Source organism: Pyrgilauda ruficollis, unplaced genomic scaffold (genome assembly GCF_017590135.1).
Source record: "Pyrgilauda ruficollis isolate IOZ18807 unplaced genomic scaffold, ASM1759013v1 scaffold64, whole genome shotgun sequence".
Taxonomy (NCBI): domain Eukaryota; kingdom Metazoa; phylum Chordata; class Aves; order Passeriformes; family Passeridae; genus Pyrgilauda; species Pyrgilauda ruficollis.
In genome coordinates this window covers 1021754-1042679 of record NW_024528155.1, presented here as the reverse complement: position 1 = coordinate 1042679, position 20926 = coordinate 1021754, and the positions used below count along the sequence as shown (strand labels likewise).

At 40.1% G+C, this 20926-nt stretch overlaps 2 protein-coding genes across 3 annotated transcripts in view; one reads left to right on the top strand and one right to left on the bottom strand.

Annotated features, from left to right (window-relative positions):
* The first annotated feature begins 478 nt into the window (after positions 1–478).
* LOX (lysyl oxidase) lies at positions 479–13642 on the top strand. 2 transcript variants are annotated; one of them, XM_041484174.1, is made up of 7 exons: positions 524–1358; positions 1764–1872; positions 3169–3306; positions 5606–5762; positions 8120–8215; positions 8375–8490; positions 9919–13642. In XM_041484174.1, the coding sequence occupies exons 1-7, from the start codon at positions 647–649 to the stop codon at positions 9923–9925; spliced, it is 1335 nt and encodes a 444-aa protein (XP_041340108.1). In that variant the 5' UTR covers positions 524–646; the 3' UTR covers positions 9926–13642. The 2 variants fall into 2 exon arrangements, with proteins under 2 accessions (XP_041340109.1, XP_041340108.1); XM_041484175.1 differs by lacking the exon at positions 9919–13642 and having other exon boundaries at positions 479–1358; positions 8375–8494.
* A 3452-nt stretch (positions 13643–17094) lies between these two features.
* SRFBP1 (serum response factor binding protein 1) overlaps positions 17095–20926 on the bottom strand; it is a 66934-nt gene continuing 63102 nt past the window's right edge. Inside the window, exons 5-8 of the mRNA XM_041484173.1 lie at positions 20650–20731; positions 18993–19728; positions 18530–18567; positions 17095–17816 (exon numbers count right to left, since the gene is read on the bottom strand). Of these exons, the coding sequence (XP_041340107.1) occupies positions 17626–17816; positions 18530–18567; positions 18993–19728; positions 20650–20731 (1047 nt within the window). The 3' untranslated portion in view covers positions 17095–17625. The remainder of the gene's footprint in view (positions 17817–18529; positions 18568–18992; positions 19729–20649; positions 20732–20926) is intronic.

Below are 20926 nucleotides of genomic sequence, written 5' to 3'. Positions count from 1 at the left end.
GAGGCAGGCAGGGAGCCCCCGCCGCCGCGCCGGCCCGAGCCGCCCTGTTCCCCCCGAGCCGCCCCGTCCCCGTTCCCCCCGAGCCGCCCCCGCGCGGGGCGGGCGGCGGCGGGCGGGGGGCGGCTGAGGGGAGAACTGTCAGGGCCGCACGTTTCCAGCCGCATTACGTGAACAAATGGCGGGGGTGCAGCCAGCCCAGCCAGCGGGGCTTGTGTAACTTTGCGAGCGTGCCAGCAAGTTTAAAGTCCCTGGTCTCTCCTCCTCCTCCTCCTTCCCTCGCTCCAGACACCAGCGCGGGCCGGAGGACGATGAGAGGCTGATTGTTTGCTCCGGCTCCCATTCGCATCCCCTCGCCTATAAATACTGGGGAGAAGAAAAGCCGCTCTCGCCGCCTCCCCCGGGCCGGGTTTCCTTTCCGACGGCCCGACCTGCCCGATGGCACCTCCCGGGTGCTGCAGCGCCTGAGACCCCGCTGCCCGCCCGACCCTTGCAGAGGCGCAGCCCGCACCCCTCGGCCTTTCCGCACCGCCCCCCGCTCCATCCGAGCAGGAAAGGCGCCCCTCGCTCTTCTCTCGCCCCCTCCCCCCCTCCCCTCCCGGTTTCGCCCGTATCTCTCTACCCGCCGGCGCCCACAAAAGCGGAGAAGATGCGTTTCGCGCCGCCGGGGCTCCTGCTCGCCCAGCTTCACGCGTGCATCTACTGGAGCTGCCTCTGGCCCGCCGGCTGCCAGCAGCAGCCGCCGCACCGGGATCCCCCGCCGCCCCCCGCCGCCTGGAGGCAGCGGATCCAGTGGGAGAACAACGGGCAGGTGTACAGCCTGCTCAGCCTGGGCTCCCAGTACCAGCCCCCGCGGCGCAGGCAGGCGGCGGAGGCGGCGGGCAGCCCCATCCTGCTGCTGCGGAACAACGGCACGGTGCTGCCGCGGAGAGCCGCCGCCCGCGCCGCCGCCGCGCAGCCCCCGCAGCCCCAGCCCGCCGCCGGCAGCCGGCCGGGCTCCGGAGCTCGGCACTGGTTCCAGGCCGGCTACCAGGCTTCCTCCGGGGGTCGCGCCGCTGCCGCGCAGCGGAGCCCAGCGGCCGCCACCCCCGCGGCCCGGAGCGCCTCCTCGGGGGCGCCGCGACCCAGCCCCGCCGGCGGCACCGCGACCGACGGCAACGGGAGCAGCACCGGGGCCGGCAGCCTGCCGCCCCTGGGCAGCTTCAGGCCCGGCCGGGAAGATGTCATGGTAGGAGACGACCCCTACAACCCCTACAAGTACACGGACGATAACCCCTACTACAACTACTACGACACCTACGAGAGGCCCCGCCAGGGCAGCAGGTACAGACCCGGCTATGGCACCGGCTACTTCCAGTACGGTAAGATCCCTCCTTTCCGCCCGTCCCGTCCCTCCCCCGCCGCGCGGCCCGCTCGCTCCGCGCACGCCGGTCCCGGCGGGATGAGCGGCGGGGCTCGCCGGCCCTGCCCGGCCCTCGCTCGGGGCAAAACCTGACCGGGCAGGCGTTCTCCCGGCTCTTGGACTGCGGGCAGCCCAGACCCCGCGCCTGGGAGAGGGGCGAGCTGCCGATAAGCACCGGGGGTCCGGGCGTCGTGTTTGCGGTGGGGTGTTTGGGACAAGCCTGAGCAAAGGGGAACGCGAGGCTAACGGAGAGCAGGGGTCGGTAGGAAAACGACGGCTTCTAACGACTGGGATGGTAGCCAAATATTTGCAAACGTGTCCTGGGTTGATCTTACTGTTATGTGGTTGGTTTGATGAACTGCAGGTCTCCCTGACTTAGTCCCGGATCCCTATTACATCCAGGCGTCCACATATGTCCAGAGGATGTCCATGTATAACTTGAGATGTGCTGCCGAGGAGAACTGCTTGGCAAGGTAGGCATCGTCCCAAGATTTTGCCCATTTGCTGTCGGTTGCTGTGCTCATGTTTCCACCTGTGAACACGGTGAAGAGTGGAGAAGGGTGAGGCTGGAGGGCTCACGGAAACACAGCCCTTTGTAACCTTCTTCCAAGTTTGTGGCAGGTGATATAGAGTATGCGCATCAGAAAGCAATCCTGCCATATTAGACAGACAAGCTGCAGATCCCTTCCACTCTGGAAATCTGTATTACATGTTTTTATTGCCAAGCTCACATGAACATTTCTGAATTTTGCGAAATGAAGGCATCTAGAAAGCCACTTCATTCTGTTGATTTTCATCTCCCTCCTCTACTCCCACAAGATCATTTGTTACTTAAAAAAAAAAAAAATCAAAAACTGAACAAAACCCCTATTCTTAACCAGCACAATTTCCTATTAAGATTATAATAAGCTAATTGTTTCTGGGCCTGTGCCTTTTAATGTCTCCTAAAACTAAAATCCCTCTGAAAAGTGTTTCAGAGTCTCTTAAGGGGTTGAAATAACAGCTTTGTTATGAAGTTAGGTCTTGTCCAGTTGGCAAAGAGAGATTTTTCCTGTTTTGTTTGGAAAGAAATCAACATGGCTGTTTTTAACCATTTTAACTTGTTTGATACCTTATCATGCAAAACAGATTTATTGATTTACCAGCATGATAAATTTATTTCAGGGTCATGCCTGCTCTTCACTTGCAGAAAAAGAAATGTGACATAATAGGGGTTTTTTTGCTAGCTTCACAGTGGAGACTCATTGAAGTGTTCTTGCTGGCTATTAGTTGATTAAAATATTCCAGTATTTAAAGGAGTGTAGATAATAGCTGTGTAGAATAGGAAAACACAGCCTGATGCATATGCATATACATATTAGCTTGGTTTTTTTTTTTTTTTTTACAATGGAATCAAACATCTGTCGTGTGATCTTGCATACACAGGGAGTTATTTTGGTTAACAGCAACTAATAAAATTATGTTTTTTGGTACCAGAGTAATTTTACAGCTCAGCAGTGATCTTTTTCATAGAGGGAGTCAGTCAGTGGTCAAACGTCCATTTATAAAATTAAAACCAGCTCTGAATTTTACTCAGGTCTTGGACTGACACCAGGCATTTCCACATCCTAAGGAATTCCTCTGTGAATCTCCAATGCATGAGGCTTATGGAGCCTGAAAAGATCTCTGCTACCAGTTACTTGTGAGACAATAGAAAGCATTTTTTCAAAATATTTCTTGCGTATACTTATGGCCTTTTCCTCTCTTTTCTTTGATTTGTTTCATTGCAGTTCAGCTTATCGAGCAGATGTTAGAGACTATGACAATCGGGTGCTCCTGAGATTCCCCCAAAGAGTGAAAAATCAAGGCACGTCGGATTTTCTGCCCAGCAGACCCCGTTACTCGTGGGAGTGGCACAGCTGTCACCAGTGAGTGAAGTGCTCAGTATGGCATCTTCTAATTATGCTTTTCACTAACAATTGTCACTTACAAGGCAACATTTTCTAAAACTAAAGTGAAGTAGAGAGAAACCATGGGGAAACTTCAGCCTTTTACTATCTGATTAGTTTTATGTTGTGGTAATTACTCTTTGTAGGTAGTGATAATTACTCTTTGCACAGCCACATGAAACAAAGATAGATACAAAGCTTATCCATATGTATGAAACTATTACAATGTGTAGATTAAATACAAATACAAGTCTGAAATTAGATTTGACAGTAGCACTTTCTCCTTTTGTTTTACATATAGTCCACTTACATTTAAGTGTAATCAGAAAATAAAAGTCCCAACCATGTAAAACTAAATAGAAACCCTAAAATGTACGTTTACTACAATATTCCCTATAACAACACCCAATCACTTCAAACAGTGATCCATGCTTCTTGAGCTGAATTTAATGAGCTAGTTCTTCACAAGGAATGGTCTGATCAATATGGAAAAAGAAAGCTACTGAGTTGACTCAGGTTGACTGACTTGATCCCCTTATCAATAATATTCTATACCTATGTGATGATATTTTGACAAAGCAGCATTGCTCTAGAAATAGTGCATTTGCTGGAAACACAACAAGGGAAATGTAGGAGAACAAGCAGGTAACACTGCAAACTTGTACCTTTTTGGAAAACTCTAATACAGAAGTTTTCAGGTTTGTTCCAGTTTTTGCTACTTCTCAGTAGGAGCGGTTATAAAATGCTAGAACTAATTACTCAGAATACTTACTTCCACCTTACTTAAAATACAACTCTGATGCTACAGGTACATAAGTGATAACTTAATCTCTTTCAAAAATGGTGTGCAACATGGGTTTGGCCTGAAGGCTTCTCAGCCAACGGAATGTTTCCCTCTAGGTGCAGAAGCTTTAGGTATTGAATGAAAAATTAGTATCATTAGAACAAATTCTTTCAAAAAAGACTCATATTATCAGTTCATAAATCTTACATGCATCAAAAAAGCTAAAACTAAATCAAACCTAACAAAAAAGCCTCCACAAGTCCTTTAGTTAACATCTATCCCTGAAAAAAAATCTCCACCAATAACAAAAATCCCCCAACCCTCATGCCTACATGATAAATGGATGAAATGGGTAGAGAGCAGTTGAAGTTTTCCATTTGTAGAGGAACAGTTGCTTACTGTGCCACGACAGCCCAGCTATCACTGTCCAGATGCAAAGTGTCTCTGATGTTGATTCAGTTCTTGGACAGAAAATACATTGCCTACAAAAAAGAATGCATCTCTCATGATCATTTCCATAACAGTGAAGCAAACTCATTTGGAAACGAGCCCTAACTGCCAGTTGCTTTGGCGAGCCATCAGACCTCAGTGTTAGTCATCATCATCTGTGGACCGGTTTTAGTGTTCTGGATGTGCCTGCTTGTGTGCTGCTTTGTTTTACCAATACCTTTGAGTTTTGTTTAGTTAGGCCTTTCTCATAATACCTCTTGAGCTGACAGCATTCAAAAGTAATGACAGCCAAATCCTGCAAAGACACGGTTTATTTTCCCACACAAGGGAAAAATTTCCCAAGGGTGAAATTACAAGAATACGAGGTGTTAAAACTCCACAGTAAGAGCTAGAAGTCACTTTGTGCGAAAGCAAGGAAGATGCATCACTTTGTCCAAATCAAAAGCATACACACTTCTGAAAGAGAGACAGCATTAAGTACAGACTGTAAAAATAGCTGATATTGAATGAAATTTGCATTGCCAGTACACAGAAGCTCATTTCTTTATGAAGATTTTGCCTTCACCAATGTTACAAATGTGTTACATTGTCTGAGGGCCAGGGAAATGTGAAACCAATTTGTTGGGGTTTTGCTAGCAAGTAGCAAACTTCCATGGAATTTATGGTACGTAAGGTAAGCATTCCTAACAAACCTCTGGTTAAAGACACTTATAAGATGTTAAATTCAAACATGAAGTACCAAATACTTGCTATTGTTGTTGGAAAAAAGGTGAAACAAAATTTTGGAAAAACAGTGCTACTGTGGAATCTTTCCCATAACAAAATAAAACCTGTTATTTATTTATAGGATGACATGTGGTATTTGAAAATGAGAGTAATGAAAATATTTGAGTGGTCAGTAGTAGGAAAGTATACTAACACACAAGTTTTGGGTAGTAAATAAAATTTGTCCAGATTTAACGAGATGTAGATCAAACAGGAATATGTGAAAATGCTATTGATAAGATCGGAGCCATCTCTAATAATGTATCTGTGGTTTAACAGACATTATCACAGCATGGATGAATTCAGCCACTATGACTTGTTGGATGCGAGCTCACATAGAAAAGTTGCTGAGGGACACAAAGCAAGTTTCTGCCTTGAAGATACTTCCTGTGATTATGGATATTACAGGCGGTATGCATGTACAGCACACACACAGGTAGGAGCTGCACTGGAGACAACCACGTGTTTGTGTTTGGGTAACTTTTCTGCCAATCACCTGATGCCCTAAATTAGCTGATGCCCTAACTAGCTTCTGGAATCCCCATTACAGAGACCAGGATACTAACCTGGAGATGGTAATTCACCCACCTGCTGTTAACTGTGGGTTTTTGCTAAAGGGCAGTGACACTCCCTAGTGTAGCACCACTGCTGACTGAACTATATGAAAACACACCACAAGCTCTCGTGGCAGTAGGACTGGTCGGGCTTGCTAAGGGACACTCCAGCCAGCCCATAAAGAAGCTGTTCCCAATGCTCATCTCCCCAAACTGATGTCATTGGCTGGTGCCAGAGTTCATAGCTGGTGTTTTTCTCCCTTGTGAAGTCTGAAGCTGTAAGGGGCTGGATTTCTCTGACACCCACAGCTGCTGGCTGGCAGCCTGGCACAGTGATCTCAGGGTATTGTTCTGTGCCCATACAGCAGGAGGCTGTTAAAGAGAATGGCACCTGTGTGGATGTCATGATGGGCCACACACAAACGTAAAGCCAGGTGCCAGGGGAACATGGAAAATGGAACATACCGTTATGATAGACAAATCCATGCAAGACTCCTGCCTTGAATATTGCATCACCACCTCTCAGAACTGCTAAAGAAAAGCTTAAAAAGTCCTAACCAGCCAATGCCAGCAGAACAAGGTTGATTAGCAGTGTAGTATGGCTAAGAAATTTCATAGACTATTCCATTTGGAAAACCAGAAGTAAGACCAAAATTTGACTGGTGGATTGAAAGAAGAAATTTTTGATATTTACTGACAATAGTTGATGTTTCTGTCAGTATATGAACTGAAGGCCTCTCGGGCAACAGGTTTAAAACAGAGAGGAGTGCTCTTTGGACATTGAATGAAGTATTAAATTCCTTGCCATTGGATGTTGCACAAATCAAAAATCTCCAAGGGATCAAGAAGAATTTAGACAAAGTAACAGATGTTATTAAACACAAAAATCCCATGCCTTAAATACAGTTAAATGCCTGGTGGAAGGAATTTGCCTGACATTACACATCCCACTCTTTATGCTCTCTTCTTGTTAGGTGTCTGCTGCTGACCACTGTCACACACACACATGACACTGAACTTTGCTGGATCTGTGGTTTAACTCAGTGTGGCCATACGTACACATAAACCTGTGTCCCTTATTCTGCAGCTTTTAATCTAGAAGGTAGTTATCCTGTCACAGAGAAATGTTATGTTTCCCTGCTGACGTGTCCACATTTGAATTTTAACTATAATGAATGATCTGCAATACATAGAGGCTTTGAAGAGGTTTTATAAATACCTTTTCTACTTCTGTAGACTATGACATCTAACTAAGCAACATACATATTTTACAGCTGGTGTATTTGTGTCACTAGAATCATGGCTGTGTCAGCATTTCCACTGGAAGCCCATATTTCAGGGGTTTGTAATTGGACTGTAAAACTTTCCTCCAGCCTCAGACTTGGCACAAACATGCAAGAGTCTGAGCTGATCACCAGCTGGGTCAAGAGGGAATTCCTACAGGACTTGGGTTTTCTGCACTCTGTGTGTTGCCAGAACAGATCAGCTCTGCCTAGAGCAATCTGTATTGGCCACAGCTAAAGACACTAGCTTTGAACCACCAATACATTCATATGTGGGGATTCTTACTCATGTTCCTAACAACAAAGAATTTTTCAGAAAGATGCATCTGGAACAAAGGCTACATTTTCAGTTCCCTCAGATTCTTGTATCACTATTTGCCTGAAAAGACACCATTTCCATGCAAAGCTCAATGTGAAAATGGCCCTTAACCCTACTATTCAAAGATGGCACGTTCATAGCAAAAAGTTGCATCATTCCTAAGGGTAGAGAGAGGTTCCGACATGATGATCACGTCTGTCTTCTGAATATCTCAGAAGATATTCACTCGACATTTACAGATACTTAACTCCAGTCTTTGGTCAATTTTTATTGTGTTCTGATCTTATGTGAAGAACAGGAAATAATATCATCAACAGTTTTTACATAAAAGGAGTACTGTAACAAGTGATTATAAGAAAATACAGATACCTCACAGATGAACAACTGTCAATATTATAGGTGTTTTTTATCCAGTAGTCAAAAAGGGCAGTCTATAAAAGTGGTACATTAGACCTAGGTGTTCTAGTTTAGACACACAAATAAAACGCCAGCTAAAAATAAGATTCATTTTCTAAGTTAATTTTCTCAGTGAACTGTGTTAGTTAAGTGAACCTCACTCTGAGTGTCCCTAATGTCTAGAATGTCACTGTTTCTAAAGATAATGTTTTTTCACATCAATCTTTACTTCATTCTTAAGGGTCTGAGCCCTGGCTGCTACGACACTTACAATGCTGACATAGATTGCCAGTGGATTGATATTACTGATGTAAAACCTGGAAATTACATTCTGAAGGTAAGTGTATTGGGAATGGGGAGGTTTGGACTTTTTTTGGGAGCATGTTTTTTTTTTTTTTTCCTGTTTAAAGAAGCAAATCATTTGCATACATGCTTTGGCATGTAAGTTACCAGCTGAAGCGTGGCAGCAGACAGCAGTGTGCTCTCTCCCCTCCAGGTGAGTGTAAACCCCAGCTACCTGGTGCCTGAATCCGATTACTCCAACAACATCGTCCGCTGCGACATCCGCTACACGGGCCACCACGCCTACGCCTCTGGCTGCACAATTTCACCGTAAGTGCCTCCCCACTGCAGGTTTCTCTGACACTCTGCCCCACTGTCAGGATTCTATTTTGTGGGAATCTTAAAATTTGTGGGAATTTTGCTCTGGCACTCATGCCATTGGAATACGTAACACTTTCCAAAACTGCTGCTCCTGTCCGCTCTGCCAGATAACAACCTGTGGCTCACACACCTTCTTTTGTACTTGCACTAGGACCTTTCCAGGATCATTCAGTGCCCTTTTACAGCACCCACACACAACTGAGCAGCCACAGTGCTCTTTAAGACATTCTGCAAAATCCCGCATGTGTTACTTCACTGCTGCTGCTGCTGCCTGCAGAGCAGCCACTCTCCCTGAAACAGTTCTTTCACACATCCTTCATTGACAGTTTGGTCCTTAAAAGTTTAAGCAATGCCAAAATTGTGCCTTTTTTACATTTTTTCCTCCAAAAAGGCAAGTTCATTTAATAAATGTCCTCATGGTCTCCTGGACCTTAGTATCTGTGAAACACACACAGAGAAAGCAGTCTTCTGTAACACAGAGGTAAGCAGATCTCAGAACACTGTGTAAGTTGCTCATATGAAATATTTGTCAGGAGACTTGGCTTGGATTGTATAAGGAGTATTAACATTGTATAGAGCTTCATATTAAACAAATTCCAGAGCAGTCAAGGAAAAGTAAAACATGTGACCAGTGTAGTCTTCTATAACAAGAAGTATCAGTGAAACAAATAGACTGAATTAATGAGACTTGCTTAATTAGCCTGTAAAATATTAATTTCTCACTTTGCATTAGGAAATCAGTAGTTAAATGAGCCAAACTTACATTTCACGCTTTTAACTTCTAATCTCCCCATCCTACCTCTGAAAATGTCACTGAGTACATAGAATAATAGAATAGTTAATGTCAGAAAAGACCTTTTAGATCATGGAGTCCAGTCATCAACCTCAGATCAACACCATGCTCACCATTAAATCCTATTCTCAAGTGCCATATTCACACTGCTTCTGCTCACCAGTTCCCTGGGTATTCCGCTCTAATGCTTCACAACCCTTTATGCGAAGGGTTGTATCTCATCTAAACCTCCTCTTGAGGCCATTTCCTCTCATCCTGTCTCACTGGTTACGTGGGAGAAGAGACCAACCCACACCTCACCACTGCCTCCTCTCGGGGATTCACAGAGAGTGATGAGATCCCCCCTCAGCCTCCTGCAGGCTAACACCTCATATACATATATACATTTATGTATGTCTGTATGTATGTATTTATGTACACCATACTTTATATCTCTCTCAGGCACGTGTTCATGCAGGGCTAGGGAACACAATGTGTTACTCTTGGCTGGCTTGTGCTTTCAAGGTGACAAGTGGGTATTCAGCAGTTCCTCCTTCTGTGTGTACCTGCTCACCTGCATGAAATTATTTCTCCTCTTTCAACAGATACTGAGAAAGATGCAAGAAGTGGATGAGATGGTGACAGATGTTTTGAACTGAAGTATCATTATACAAACTTCACTAGGATGCAAACACTATAGAAACAAAGCTACAGAACATACACAGATACACCCACACACCTTATGTGACTTTGAAGCACTTCTGCTGCTTCTCAGCCAAAACTTAACTGGATTTTAAGAATCTAAATTGGCATTACTTGTATTGCTATGGAAATGCGTGAAACTGGTGCTTCATGTAGAGATATTTTAAATTTTTATAATCTAACTCATTCATAAAAACATGGGACCATTTCTTAGCTCCTTCAAATTTGGAGTTTATGTGATAGTAGACTTCAGTGGGAATATTACTGGCGGATGAGTTGAACATATTTAAAAATGTAGAATAAAATGTACGCAAAATGAATTAAATAAAACTCAAGAGAAAGTACTAATGTCAGCTATCTCAGAAAAGACCATAATGAAAAACAGATTAAGAGTGATGATACAGTACTATTAAAAATTCTTGCAAGGACACATTGATATGAAAGAGAGAAGTATGTTCAGTTTTCAAGGAATATTAACATATAGCAGAGAAATACATATATATTATATATATCAGTTATACCCCCGCAAGAAAAGTTATGTTTACATTTTTTTATACATTAGAAGTTTTTCCATTTTCTTAAGTGAAAAACAGATGAGGTTTTGAAATACACCTTTCATCTGTGAAAATTAATTAAACAGCTTGCCCACCTTTATATGTTCAATAAATTTTTCAAAGTGGGACTTCTAAAAAAGTTCCACAAACTTAATGTGGATAAAAAGTACCTGTCAAGAAATGGGCTCTTGGAGATGATGAAGAGTCTCTGATGTGGTCATCTGTGAAAAACATTCAACTTGAACAGGTTAACCATCAAAATAATACAGGCAATTAACTCAGGTGGCACCACAAACAGAAGTAGGTCAGAATCTCTTACAAAGTATTTTTAGTGTGAGCAAAACCTACTACCTGCTTCCCCCTTAAGTACTGTAGTTGACTTTAAAATGTATAGCTCAGTATTCAAAAAAACAAATTTGAAAATATACTATGTAGAGAGGAAGAGCAAAAATCAGTGTATTTGGCATCCTACTTTAGGCTGTTCAGGAACTAAATGTAACATTGTTAAGGGGACAAACTTCCAGCCCAAATTAATGTTTTTGCTGAAATGCTTAACTGGTGCTGGGTGTACTACTCCTCCTCCCATCCCCAAAGTATTTTGCTTTTGCAGTGCACCCTGCTGTAAGCTACAGTAGCTGTGATTTTTGTTTTAAACTGTGAAATGACATATCACAAGGGGATCTGGCTTTTTTTTTTTTTTTTTTTTCAGAAGATTTCTGATAATGTAAAATGAAGAATCTACTTTTGGAGCAATGGGACCTAGAAATATTGATTGGTGTTCATTAATTTGATCAGCAGTTCAAAATACCTAATGAAATATTGGAAGCTCAGTAAATTAAAAAAAATTAGAAAAAAAAGTGCTATTCAGTATAGTTAAAAATTAAAAATCTGAGGAGTATGGAGAGGTTTTATTATCACTATTGAGAATACTTCAGGTAGTATTTGGAAATATTTTATACTTTGAGACCCTATGGATTTAATTTGGAAGTTTGTTGAATTACCATAATATCCTTCACGGATCAGCTGTTCTTTAGTATATTAATTTAAGTTTATTTCCAACTTAATCATAACTTGGTTACGAATTTGCACAATCAGAACTTAAAAGGAGCCTGAGAACCAGCAGCCTGGTGATGACGACCCACCAGTGGGAGAGGGTGCGGAATAATTTCATTTACACCTGCAGGTCCCTTTCTGTTTGCTGCAAGATCCATTTTAGCAATCTGTAACCAGTATGGGCAATGAACAGAAGCAAAATTTGTAAACTTGATTTACAAGAAGACCATTTGTTATATATGTGTGCAAAAACGAGGGCCTGTTTCAAGTCTAGGCTTCTGAAATCTCAGCCCAGAGTTCTTAGGTTCAAGAGGTGTTAAGGGATGCAAGTGCATTCACCTTTCTGTAGACTTAGGTCAAAACTGGGGTCAAAGTCTGGAGAGCAGCTTGGGCAATGGACACAAAAGCTACTGAATGGAAGCCAGGCTGTGGGCACGGGCTGCTTCCTGGGAAGAGGTGGTGTGCTCGTACCTCATGGTGCCTGATGCTGGATGTGGGATATGAGAGCACTAACTGGAGCCGGAGCAGCTGCGGGAAGGGGGTACCCCTCACGCGTGACACACTCACCTGCTCTCACGTCTGTGCCCAAACTACTTGCAGAACTCCACTGAAGTCAGCAAGGAGACAGAGGGGCCTTGAGCATCTGTGTAGGTGGAACAAGTGGGAATGGCCTCGTTTGGAAAGGTGTTGAATGCTGTAACTTTGAATATTGGGGATACTGGAGCTACAAAAGTGTAGCTTTTTTTTCCGTAGCAAAATATTGTATTTGTTTTGAAATGTGTGTTAAGCGACATGACATTGATGTACAATAGCACAAAAAATTGCCTAAGACATGAACAGAAAACCAAGGGATTTTAGGATTAAAAAAAATGAAGGAATGTGACTTCAACCCTGTCTAATTATAGTAAATCACAATGCAGTTAGAAGTAGAAGAGTTTATTATATAGCATGTGTAGAACTAGTTCTAACTAGGGGAGCGCCAACCAATATTTTCAGTATCTTGGCTCTGCAGATTTGACACCTTATTTTTTGCATACTGGAATATGTTTTTGGGATTATGTGCATTTTTAAAAAGTGTTTTGGAAAAAGTTTTTATTTTTACAGCAAATTGTATTTGGATTCCATTTTACCAGACATCGGGCTTATTCCCTTATCTTTGAAATGTATTGACATTAGTCTCAGTGGGAGCACAACCAGATTTAAATTTTGTGGGATTTCTACTACGAATTTCGGTCTTGCAGTCTCAAATTTCTTCTGAAAAGCCAGAATGTATAAATGTGTGTGAAACAATCACCTCCCATACTTCAAATCTTTACTTAAGAATTGCACATAAGGAACATAATGTATGTCAGGCTCATTAGAGGAAGGGTTTGTTATATATTTTTTTTTAATCCTGAAATACATTTGGTATTTGTGTATTTCTAGACAAAAGTGTAACAAAAATGACAGACTGGTCACCAATGGAACCAAAACATGGTGTAGATGATGTTTTTGTGTTAGGAAAAGTCTACTCGGTTTTTTTCTGCTCCAGAATGAATGCACATATCAAATGTACCTTCCTATTGTCATTCATGCATTGTTTGCAGTGTGCTCATTCAAAACCAGCAGGGTGGTTTTCATAAATGAGACACTGAAAGGTGGTTTATCCTGTGTCTCACATTTATGCCAAAAAGGCATTTTCATTTTCTCCAAATCCTAAAAGGTGCTGAAAGATTTTTAACTTGAATTAAAACCAAAGAGTATGTAATTGGGAGGTTTTTATTATGCAACTAAATGCTACAGATACAGTGAAATGCCACTTATTTTTGCAACTTTCTTGAAGACTTTTCATTATTTCCATCACTTTTCTTCAAAGAGTCTTAATTTCAGTAACTTTGCATCTTTATCTGAAGAGCTCTAATTTATAATATTCAGGCACTAGCTTTGTATTCTTCACTGCACTTTCATATTTTTGTGTTACCTGCCCGTATTATGGTTGCAAGTTTATGTGAAAATGACTTGAATAAAATGTTTCAAGCGTTCTACTTGTCGAAGTATTACACTGACTGCACAGGCCAGATCCATCCCTCAGTGAGAAGGCTTCAGTTAAGGTTGTTATGTCTACATGAAAAAGAAGAAAATTCTGTCTTGCTGACACGGTCTCAAAAAAAAAGTGACAAGAAGGTAGAAACAAAAAATAAAAAAATTCAAGGCATGATAAATTACCCCCCACACTACACAAAGCATTAACATGTCAAGGCTTAACAGGAGGAGGCATATGGTTCATCTGGACACACAATTTCCCTACCATATCTGTCTTGGTAAAAACAGGAACTTAAAAAGCACTTTCAGAATTTCTGCCCCAAAAACTGTGCTTTCACAGACAGAACATTTAAGCAGTACATGGTAGGAAGTCTATGTACTCTAGAAAACTGACTAACAGATTAAACATGCAGCTGCTCCAAACACATTTTATCCTGTTATTTACATCCTCTAAGTACAAGCCAGTGTCCTGCTGCCTCTTCAATCTGTCTGCTAAACTGATGAAACAGTCTGCGTTATGAAGCATCCCTTGCCCCTTCACTGAGGGACTACTACAGAAGAGAATAGTTAAAAAGAGACTTGGAGTCTGAATAGTTTAACTCTTTAATAGTTAACAACAGTCTCACTGGAGACTTGTTCCAATAAGAAGTCACCAAACTCATAAATATCAACTAACTGGCACTCTTGGCTTCAAGTAAATGGAGATGAAACTGATGTAATATCTTTTAAAATCCATAAAATAAATGTAGAATTATTTCAGATATAACCCACTTTGTGTAATGCTTCTCTATTAAAAAAGTATTTCCTATCCTACTACTTATTAAAGCTAAGAGCTTTAAACTGAGAATTTCTTCAAGTGCTATTCCCAGAGCAGAGAATCTGGAGTGGATCAGCTTCTGTGCAAATACAAAAATGCAATAAAAATGGCATATGATAATTGCAGAAAGCATATTCAAATCTATTGAAAATAAAGCATCTCCTAGTTCCCACGTGCCTTCTAGCCCCATTCTATCGCACTTTTACATCTGACCACCTGCCTAGTATCACAAAATGATCTACCACCAGTAGATCTACCACCATTCACAAAGCAGCTCCAACCGAATTTTCATCTAAGCCCCATTTTTTCTGATCTAATTATTCCATAAAAACTGATTAAATAAATATTCATGCCTTTTTGGAAGTCTACAAAATGGTCCCATCAATAATACACCTCTTTGCTATTAACAAAAAACAACAATCACATTTAAACTAGTGATGACTGTCTTAAAAGATACTGAAAAAATCTGAGATTGATTTGTTGGTAAGCATGAAGTGAAGAAATTGTACACCTGAAGCAGCCTAGTAGTATCTGACAGTACATACCTGGCTAAAGACATTTCTTCTATGGTATGGTACTGAACTGAAAAGCATGGTTCTCAACATTTTGAAATCTAATCATCACAGAAAGAAGTAACTATAAAAATGTCACTATAAAAACGAATTGCTAGTACTTTGTGAGAGGTCTCTGTCTAAACAGTGCCACAGATATGATGTAAGTTAAAATCACATATATGCTGAAAATGTTGTGTTGTTATAATGAAAACATTCTAAACTTTATCAACAACCTCCAGGCAAGCTCACTGGGTTTATCAGTTCATACACATATTGCCCAGTAACTTGTAAAAGACATTATCAGGTCTCCACCATCTCTACTCATTTGTATAACATATTAAGGCTGTGCTCCAGGTGAGTCACTAAGCACCAGCAGAAAGTAGAAGTAACCCATTAAAACATGAAGTAATGCCAGTATCCTAATCTCTCTTCTCTCATTCATGTTCAGTGTATGTTATCTGTTTTATTTCCTTTAAAGTAAGAGCTCAGAGTATTTTTGAAGAAAAAAAAAAAAAGGGATGTTTTGATAAGTCAGGCTTCCTTCAGGGAGAATTCTGTGGCCACAAATTACAGCTGTAATAATGCAGTAAGAAACTTGGTCTAATGCCAAGATAAACCAATGCTCCTAGATCTTTTAAGCACATGCAAGAAAGCACTTTAGAACACTGGCTCCTTGAAGTCTTGAGGTTTTTTTCAAACTATTTGCAATCTTTAAGTTTTTGATCCTTAAACAGGGTACTCATCTGCTAAAAGAAAGCTAAGTAGTCCATGAAAAATAATGTTACAACTGATGACACCTACCAAAATACATTTCTCTTGCCTTACACAGGAAGCACAAAAGTCACATACCAAACCTTTGTTTGTTGTGGCATTCATCTAGGATTTATTTACTTGTTGTATTTAAAGCTTTAAGGATTAACATTTGCATCTGAAAGTCCTGAAGGTTGTAGAAAGCAGGTAAATGCATGGCTTTTTCTGTGAAATATAACCCTACAAAACCACAGTAAACATTTTTCTGTGCTTCATTTTGCAACTTTTGGCCTTCAATACTGTTCCATATGGTACAGTGAAAATAACAGCAACAAAACCACTTTGAAATGGAAGGTGGTTTGAATTTCTCACTCCTCTGGGAGGCAATGCTATTAAAGGCAGTATTACATATACTGACATTTGTGCAGTATATAGAAAAGAAAGCCTAACTAAGTGAGGCAAACCATGCCTAAATATTAATACAGAACAGACCAACTTGAAGGTTTTGTCTTCAAGAACTTAACACAAGATGGGATGTGTATAATATAGCATTATCTGTGTTTAGTCCAGGGCAAGGATCCTCATACTGCTGGCAATGTTCTCTAATGCAGCCCAGGAGGCACAGAAAAACACTAGGCTTTTTCGGACTGTAGTACATAGGAAGGCTATCTACACCTTTCAGGATGACATATTCTACAAGTTTCTAGGGATTTAAGAGCAGACAAATCTGAAGAAAGGAAATTGATCAAGGATTATTAAACTCCATAAGCTACAATATCACAAGATGTCACTGAGCCGTAAAACTGGAAGCTTGAAGAGATGGATGTTGCATGATGTATCACTGTGTGCTCCTTCTGTTCTTAAATCATCATTTTTTAACTACTTTCAAATATACTAGGTTAGATGGGCCTTTGGGGTGATGCAGGGCTTTCCTCAAGCATCCTGAAATGCTACATGAATAGTACAGTCCAGTCATTTACCAAGTTTATGAATTAATTTGATTATGAAAGGTAACTATATTTAAATAAACAACACTATTAAAGATTAATTACATGTTCAGAATTTCTTTCAATTAGGTAGTAGAAAAAGCACTTGAAGAAGTATTCAATGAACTTTTTTTGTCATATTGTCTAATCAGAAGAACTCCCAGTGTCAGACTGGCACTTAAAAGTCAAATGCTTCTTAATGTACAAAGTTTCTTCACGTTTTCACATTCATTCAGAAAGTACAAGCCACATATGTTCAACAATCCAGACATAACTACCAGAACAAAGTATTAAAGACACCTCTTCATTTCTTCAAATTGGCAGTATAATCAGAGGACAGAGATCACAATTTAAAAGTACAATATTTTATTCTCTCCAGAAATTTTCATATTATGCTTAAAATGGATTGACTTTTCCAGCCACCTGATACACTGATGAATTTATAAAGTCTCTTCAAGTTTAAGAATCTTTTACTTTGTCTCAGTTGAGATATGACAATACAGAACCTTTCTTCTGACAACCAAATTCTCATATAAAGCACAATTTTTTACATATAAAAAAAACCAAAACCCACAAACCCTTCCAAACTCCTCTCCAGAGAATGTGTACTATTCCTATAGGGCACAAATTATGCTCCTAAAAACCCTTTATTCACGTCAGGGTATATTTCATGAATGGTGGTACTGCATAATGGGACTTACGAACCAAATGGCCATTACATTAATCACCAGACAGGAGAATGAATGCAACAATCTCGGTATTCTTCGATGGTAAATAATAGTTGCAATTTTGTAGGTTGCAAAGGACAGTACAACAAAGATGTTCAAACAGTAGCTGCAAAAAAATTTTTCTTAGAACCCCATTTATGTATAGTCTAGTCATCAAATTTAATCTTTTTCCCCTGGAATGCTGTAATTTGAGACATTTGCTCTCTGCGCCTCCTGCTTGCTTCCCAAGAAGGATGAAGAGGCTGCTCCAAAGATGCTTTCTTATTGTTGCATTTAATATCCCCTGAAGCTTTTGCAAATGGTTTCTTCTTGAGCTTTGTTTCATTTTTAAGAAAACCTGTGCAAGTAAAAAACAAAACATTAACCACATCAGGAACCTTCATAAAAGCGGGCAAACTACCTTGGGATTGCAGATATTTTCAAAAATTTCATAATGAGCCATGGGGAACGCAGTTATCTGAATATTCACAGCAAGATTTCTTCATCTTGCAGCCTGCTAAGTTGCCACTCGGTAGGCTGCAGATAGTTAACATTTATTAATACTGACTAAACTCTAAATTTGTGTAGACAAGCATTCAGCACAGTGTAAACTTTTTTCTTCACAATAAACCAATGACTGTTACACAATGTAACTCACTATGACTGGAATTATAACCTCAGTCTAATGAACTCCAAAATGGTATCACAGAATATAAACTGAATAAAATATTCCACATTCAGGAATTATTGAAGAAATTACTTGAGATAAGGAACTAGTTACATATAACAATCTGGTACCTTTACCTGTGCACAAGTAATGCTAACTGCTTGACAGATAGAAAAGCATTTCCAGTGTTAAGTATTTTTAATATGAAAATATAGAAAATAGCAGACAATATCCACAGATTAAAATGAAAGCTGAGCAGTTTGACCATTTTAACAACAAATGTTAAAATATGTGCCACAAACTTGGAAAGAAACAAATACATCCCATCATGAATAGACTGCAGAGGCAAAAAAATTTCAAAATGTTTTTTCTCTCCTACTTTTACCAGGTTAAGTAATACATACCTGTTCTTTCCTTTTTGAGAGGCTGGTGTTTAGTATTTCTAAAAAACAAAAAGAGAAATTAAGATTTTTCAATAAAATTGTAAGATTACAAACACCTGTGAATAAAGAATCATCATCACCAAAACACTCATGGAGTAACTTCAAACACAACATGCAAGCTTCTTCAATACTGCTCCACCCATGTTAATAAAGAAGTAGAAAGAAAAGTATTCAGAAGTGATTGAATTTGGGTTTAGATCTAGTTAGGAATCCTATGCATAAGTCAGTGCTATTATGAATACAAAAAATTGTCAAGAAAGCTTAAGAAGACTAGTGAGTAGTTTCTGTGAAAATGGTCTAAGGTTTTATGGGCTGAAATTCTCTTTGTTTAGTAAGAATTACTAGAAATCACAACTAGAAATCACATTTCCATTGCCATGAAGGAGGAAAGGAATGGAGAACGTAACATGGGGAAGAGGTTTACCTTCTGTTCTGAGATTTCTGATTGGTAGTAGATAAAGAACTGCAGAACACTGACTCCAGCTTGCTTGCTTTTGCAAGTGACTTTCCCTCTTCCATGATCAAATCCTGCCCTGTCCCTGTCTCTGTACTCTTCTCTGTTTTCATTACATTTTTCTGAACACTACCCTTTTCTTTTGTTGAAGAAAAATTAACTGCTGCTACTTTTTTCTTCTTTTTTACTTTTCCAATGAAGAAATCATCATTGCTGTCACTGTCAGAATCTGATGACTCATTATAAAACCGCTCTTCAGTACTATCATCAAAGTATTCCTTCTCATTGGGATGCTCTTGGTCACTATCATCAATTCTTTCTTTTATCACATTTAATTTGTTCATACTCATATTTTCTTTCCTTTTTTGATAGTCAAGTTTCTTTCCTGTTTTGTTTTGAGTAACTGTTTGCATTTCTACTGCCTGAAATGAAGGTTCTTCTGGAGCATACACTCTCTCCATTTCCACAGTTTTCTGCTCAGATTCACTCTCACAGAGCTCTTCAACCACTTTGTCAGTTTCTACTTTCATGCCTGGTTTTGTTTTGTGTTCACATCCTTGCTGTTTTTGAGGCCGCTTACAAGCTTGGTCATCCAAGTTGTTATTGGAATGTTGTGCCGATTTAGGCTTTTCTTCTGACTGATCCTTTTTTACAGGAGTGGCTTTTTCTGGGTTCTTCCTTGCATCCTTAAAAGCTTTAACAGCAGCTGTACATGGGGCAAAAAAATATTTTGTTGCAGCTACATATGAATTATTTTTGTACAATAAAACATTTTTGCAACCTATATGTGTTGTATTGAGCATATTTTGAATGCCCTTGTGAAGTATTTACCAAAGTACTTACACGGGACAAGAGATACCTTAGAATACAGTATCAACAAAAGTGAAGGAAAAACGCTGAAAATATTTTCAATAAATACACTATGAAATTTGAGTTAAACTGTGAACTTCTCTTTCAAAAAATAATCTGCAGCTGATAATCATGCTCACTTAGTGTACACTTGTACACACACGTACACTTTGTGTGCAAAAACTGCAAACTAATATTAATTTGTTCCTATAAAATTAAATGGATATTTGGTATGCTCTGTTATTAATGAAGTAACTGTGTGACATTACTACTAAGACTTTACCCTTCTTAACATTATTTTAATTTTAGGTGGAAAACTACAGTTTCAAGAGAAAAACAGAAATCCTATATAACCAGGAAAGATATCCTAAGGATTCTGAGGACAGTTTTCAGGGAAAATTAAGAAAGAGATTTGTAAAACCTTTTAGGTGCCTTTGAAAATCTAGTTGTAATGATCCATTTATATTCCTATTTAATTTAGAAACACTGCATTACATCTATTTGATTTTTAGAATTCCCATAATAAGCTCTGTTTGTTCAATACCCTATATTAAATAAATGTCATATTGCATACAGTCACATATAAAGCCATATAAATTTCAAGCCATAGAGATGGTTTGAAGTTTGTGGCTTGGTTCACTGCAGCTAGTTAGGCTAATTACAGAGCCTTTTAGTTTTGTGGGTTTCTTACTTTTGTTCATGTCAGAAATACAAATGAACAAGGTAACACACCAGTAAGCTACAGATAAAATAAAAAATTCAATTAAATGTTTCATACCTTTAAGTTCAACAAATCTGGGCTTCAAGGTGGGGTGTGTTGCAAGTCTTGCCATGGCTCGCTCAGCTGCAGTACAGTTTGGCTGCACAAGAAAAATTCAAGGGCATGAAGTCACCAGAACAGTCAACTTACACAGGCCTGTATCAGTTATGCTACAACGCATACTAATGTGATTCTCACCAGGAACTGAACAAGAAGAAAGCTTATGACACTAACAAGTATTTTATTTTTCATGTATTACTGTCATGCTAAATGCATTAAAATCTGCCTGCCTAAA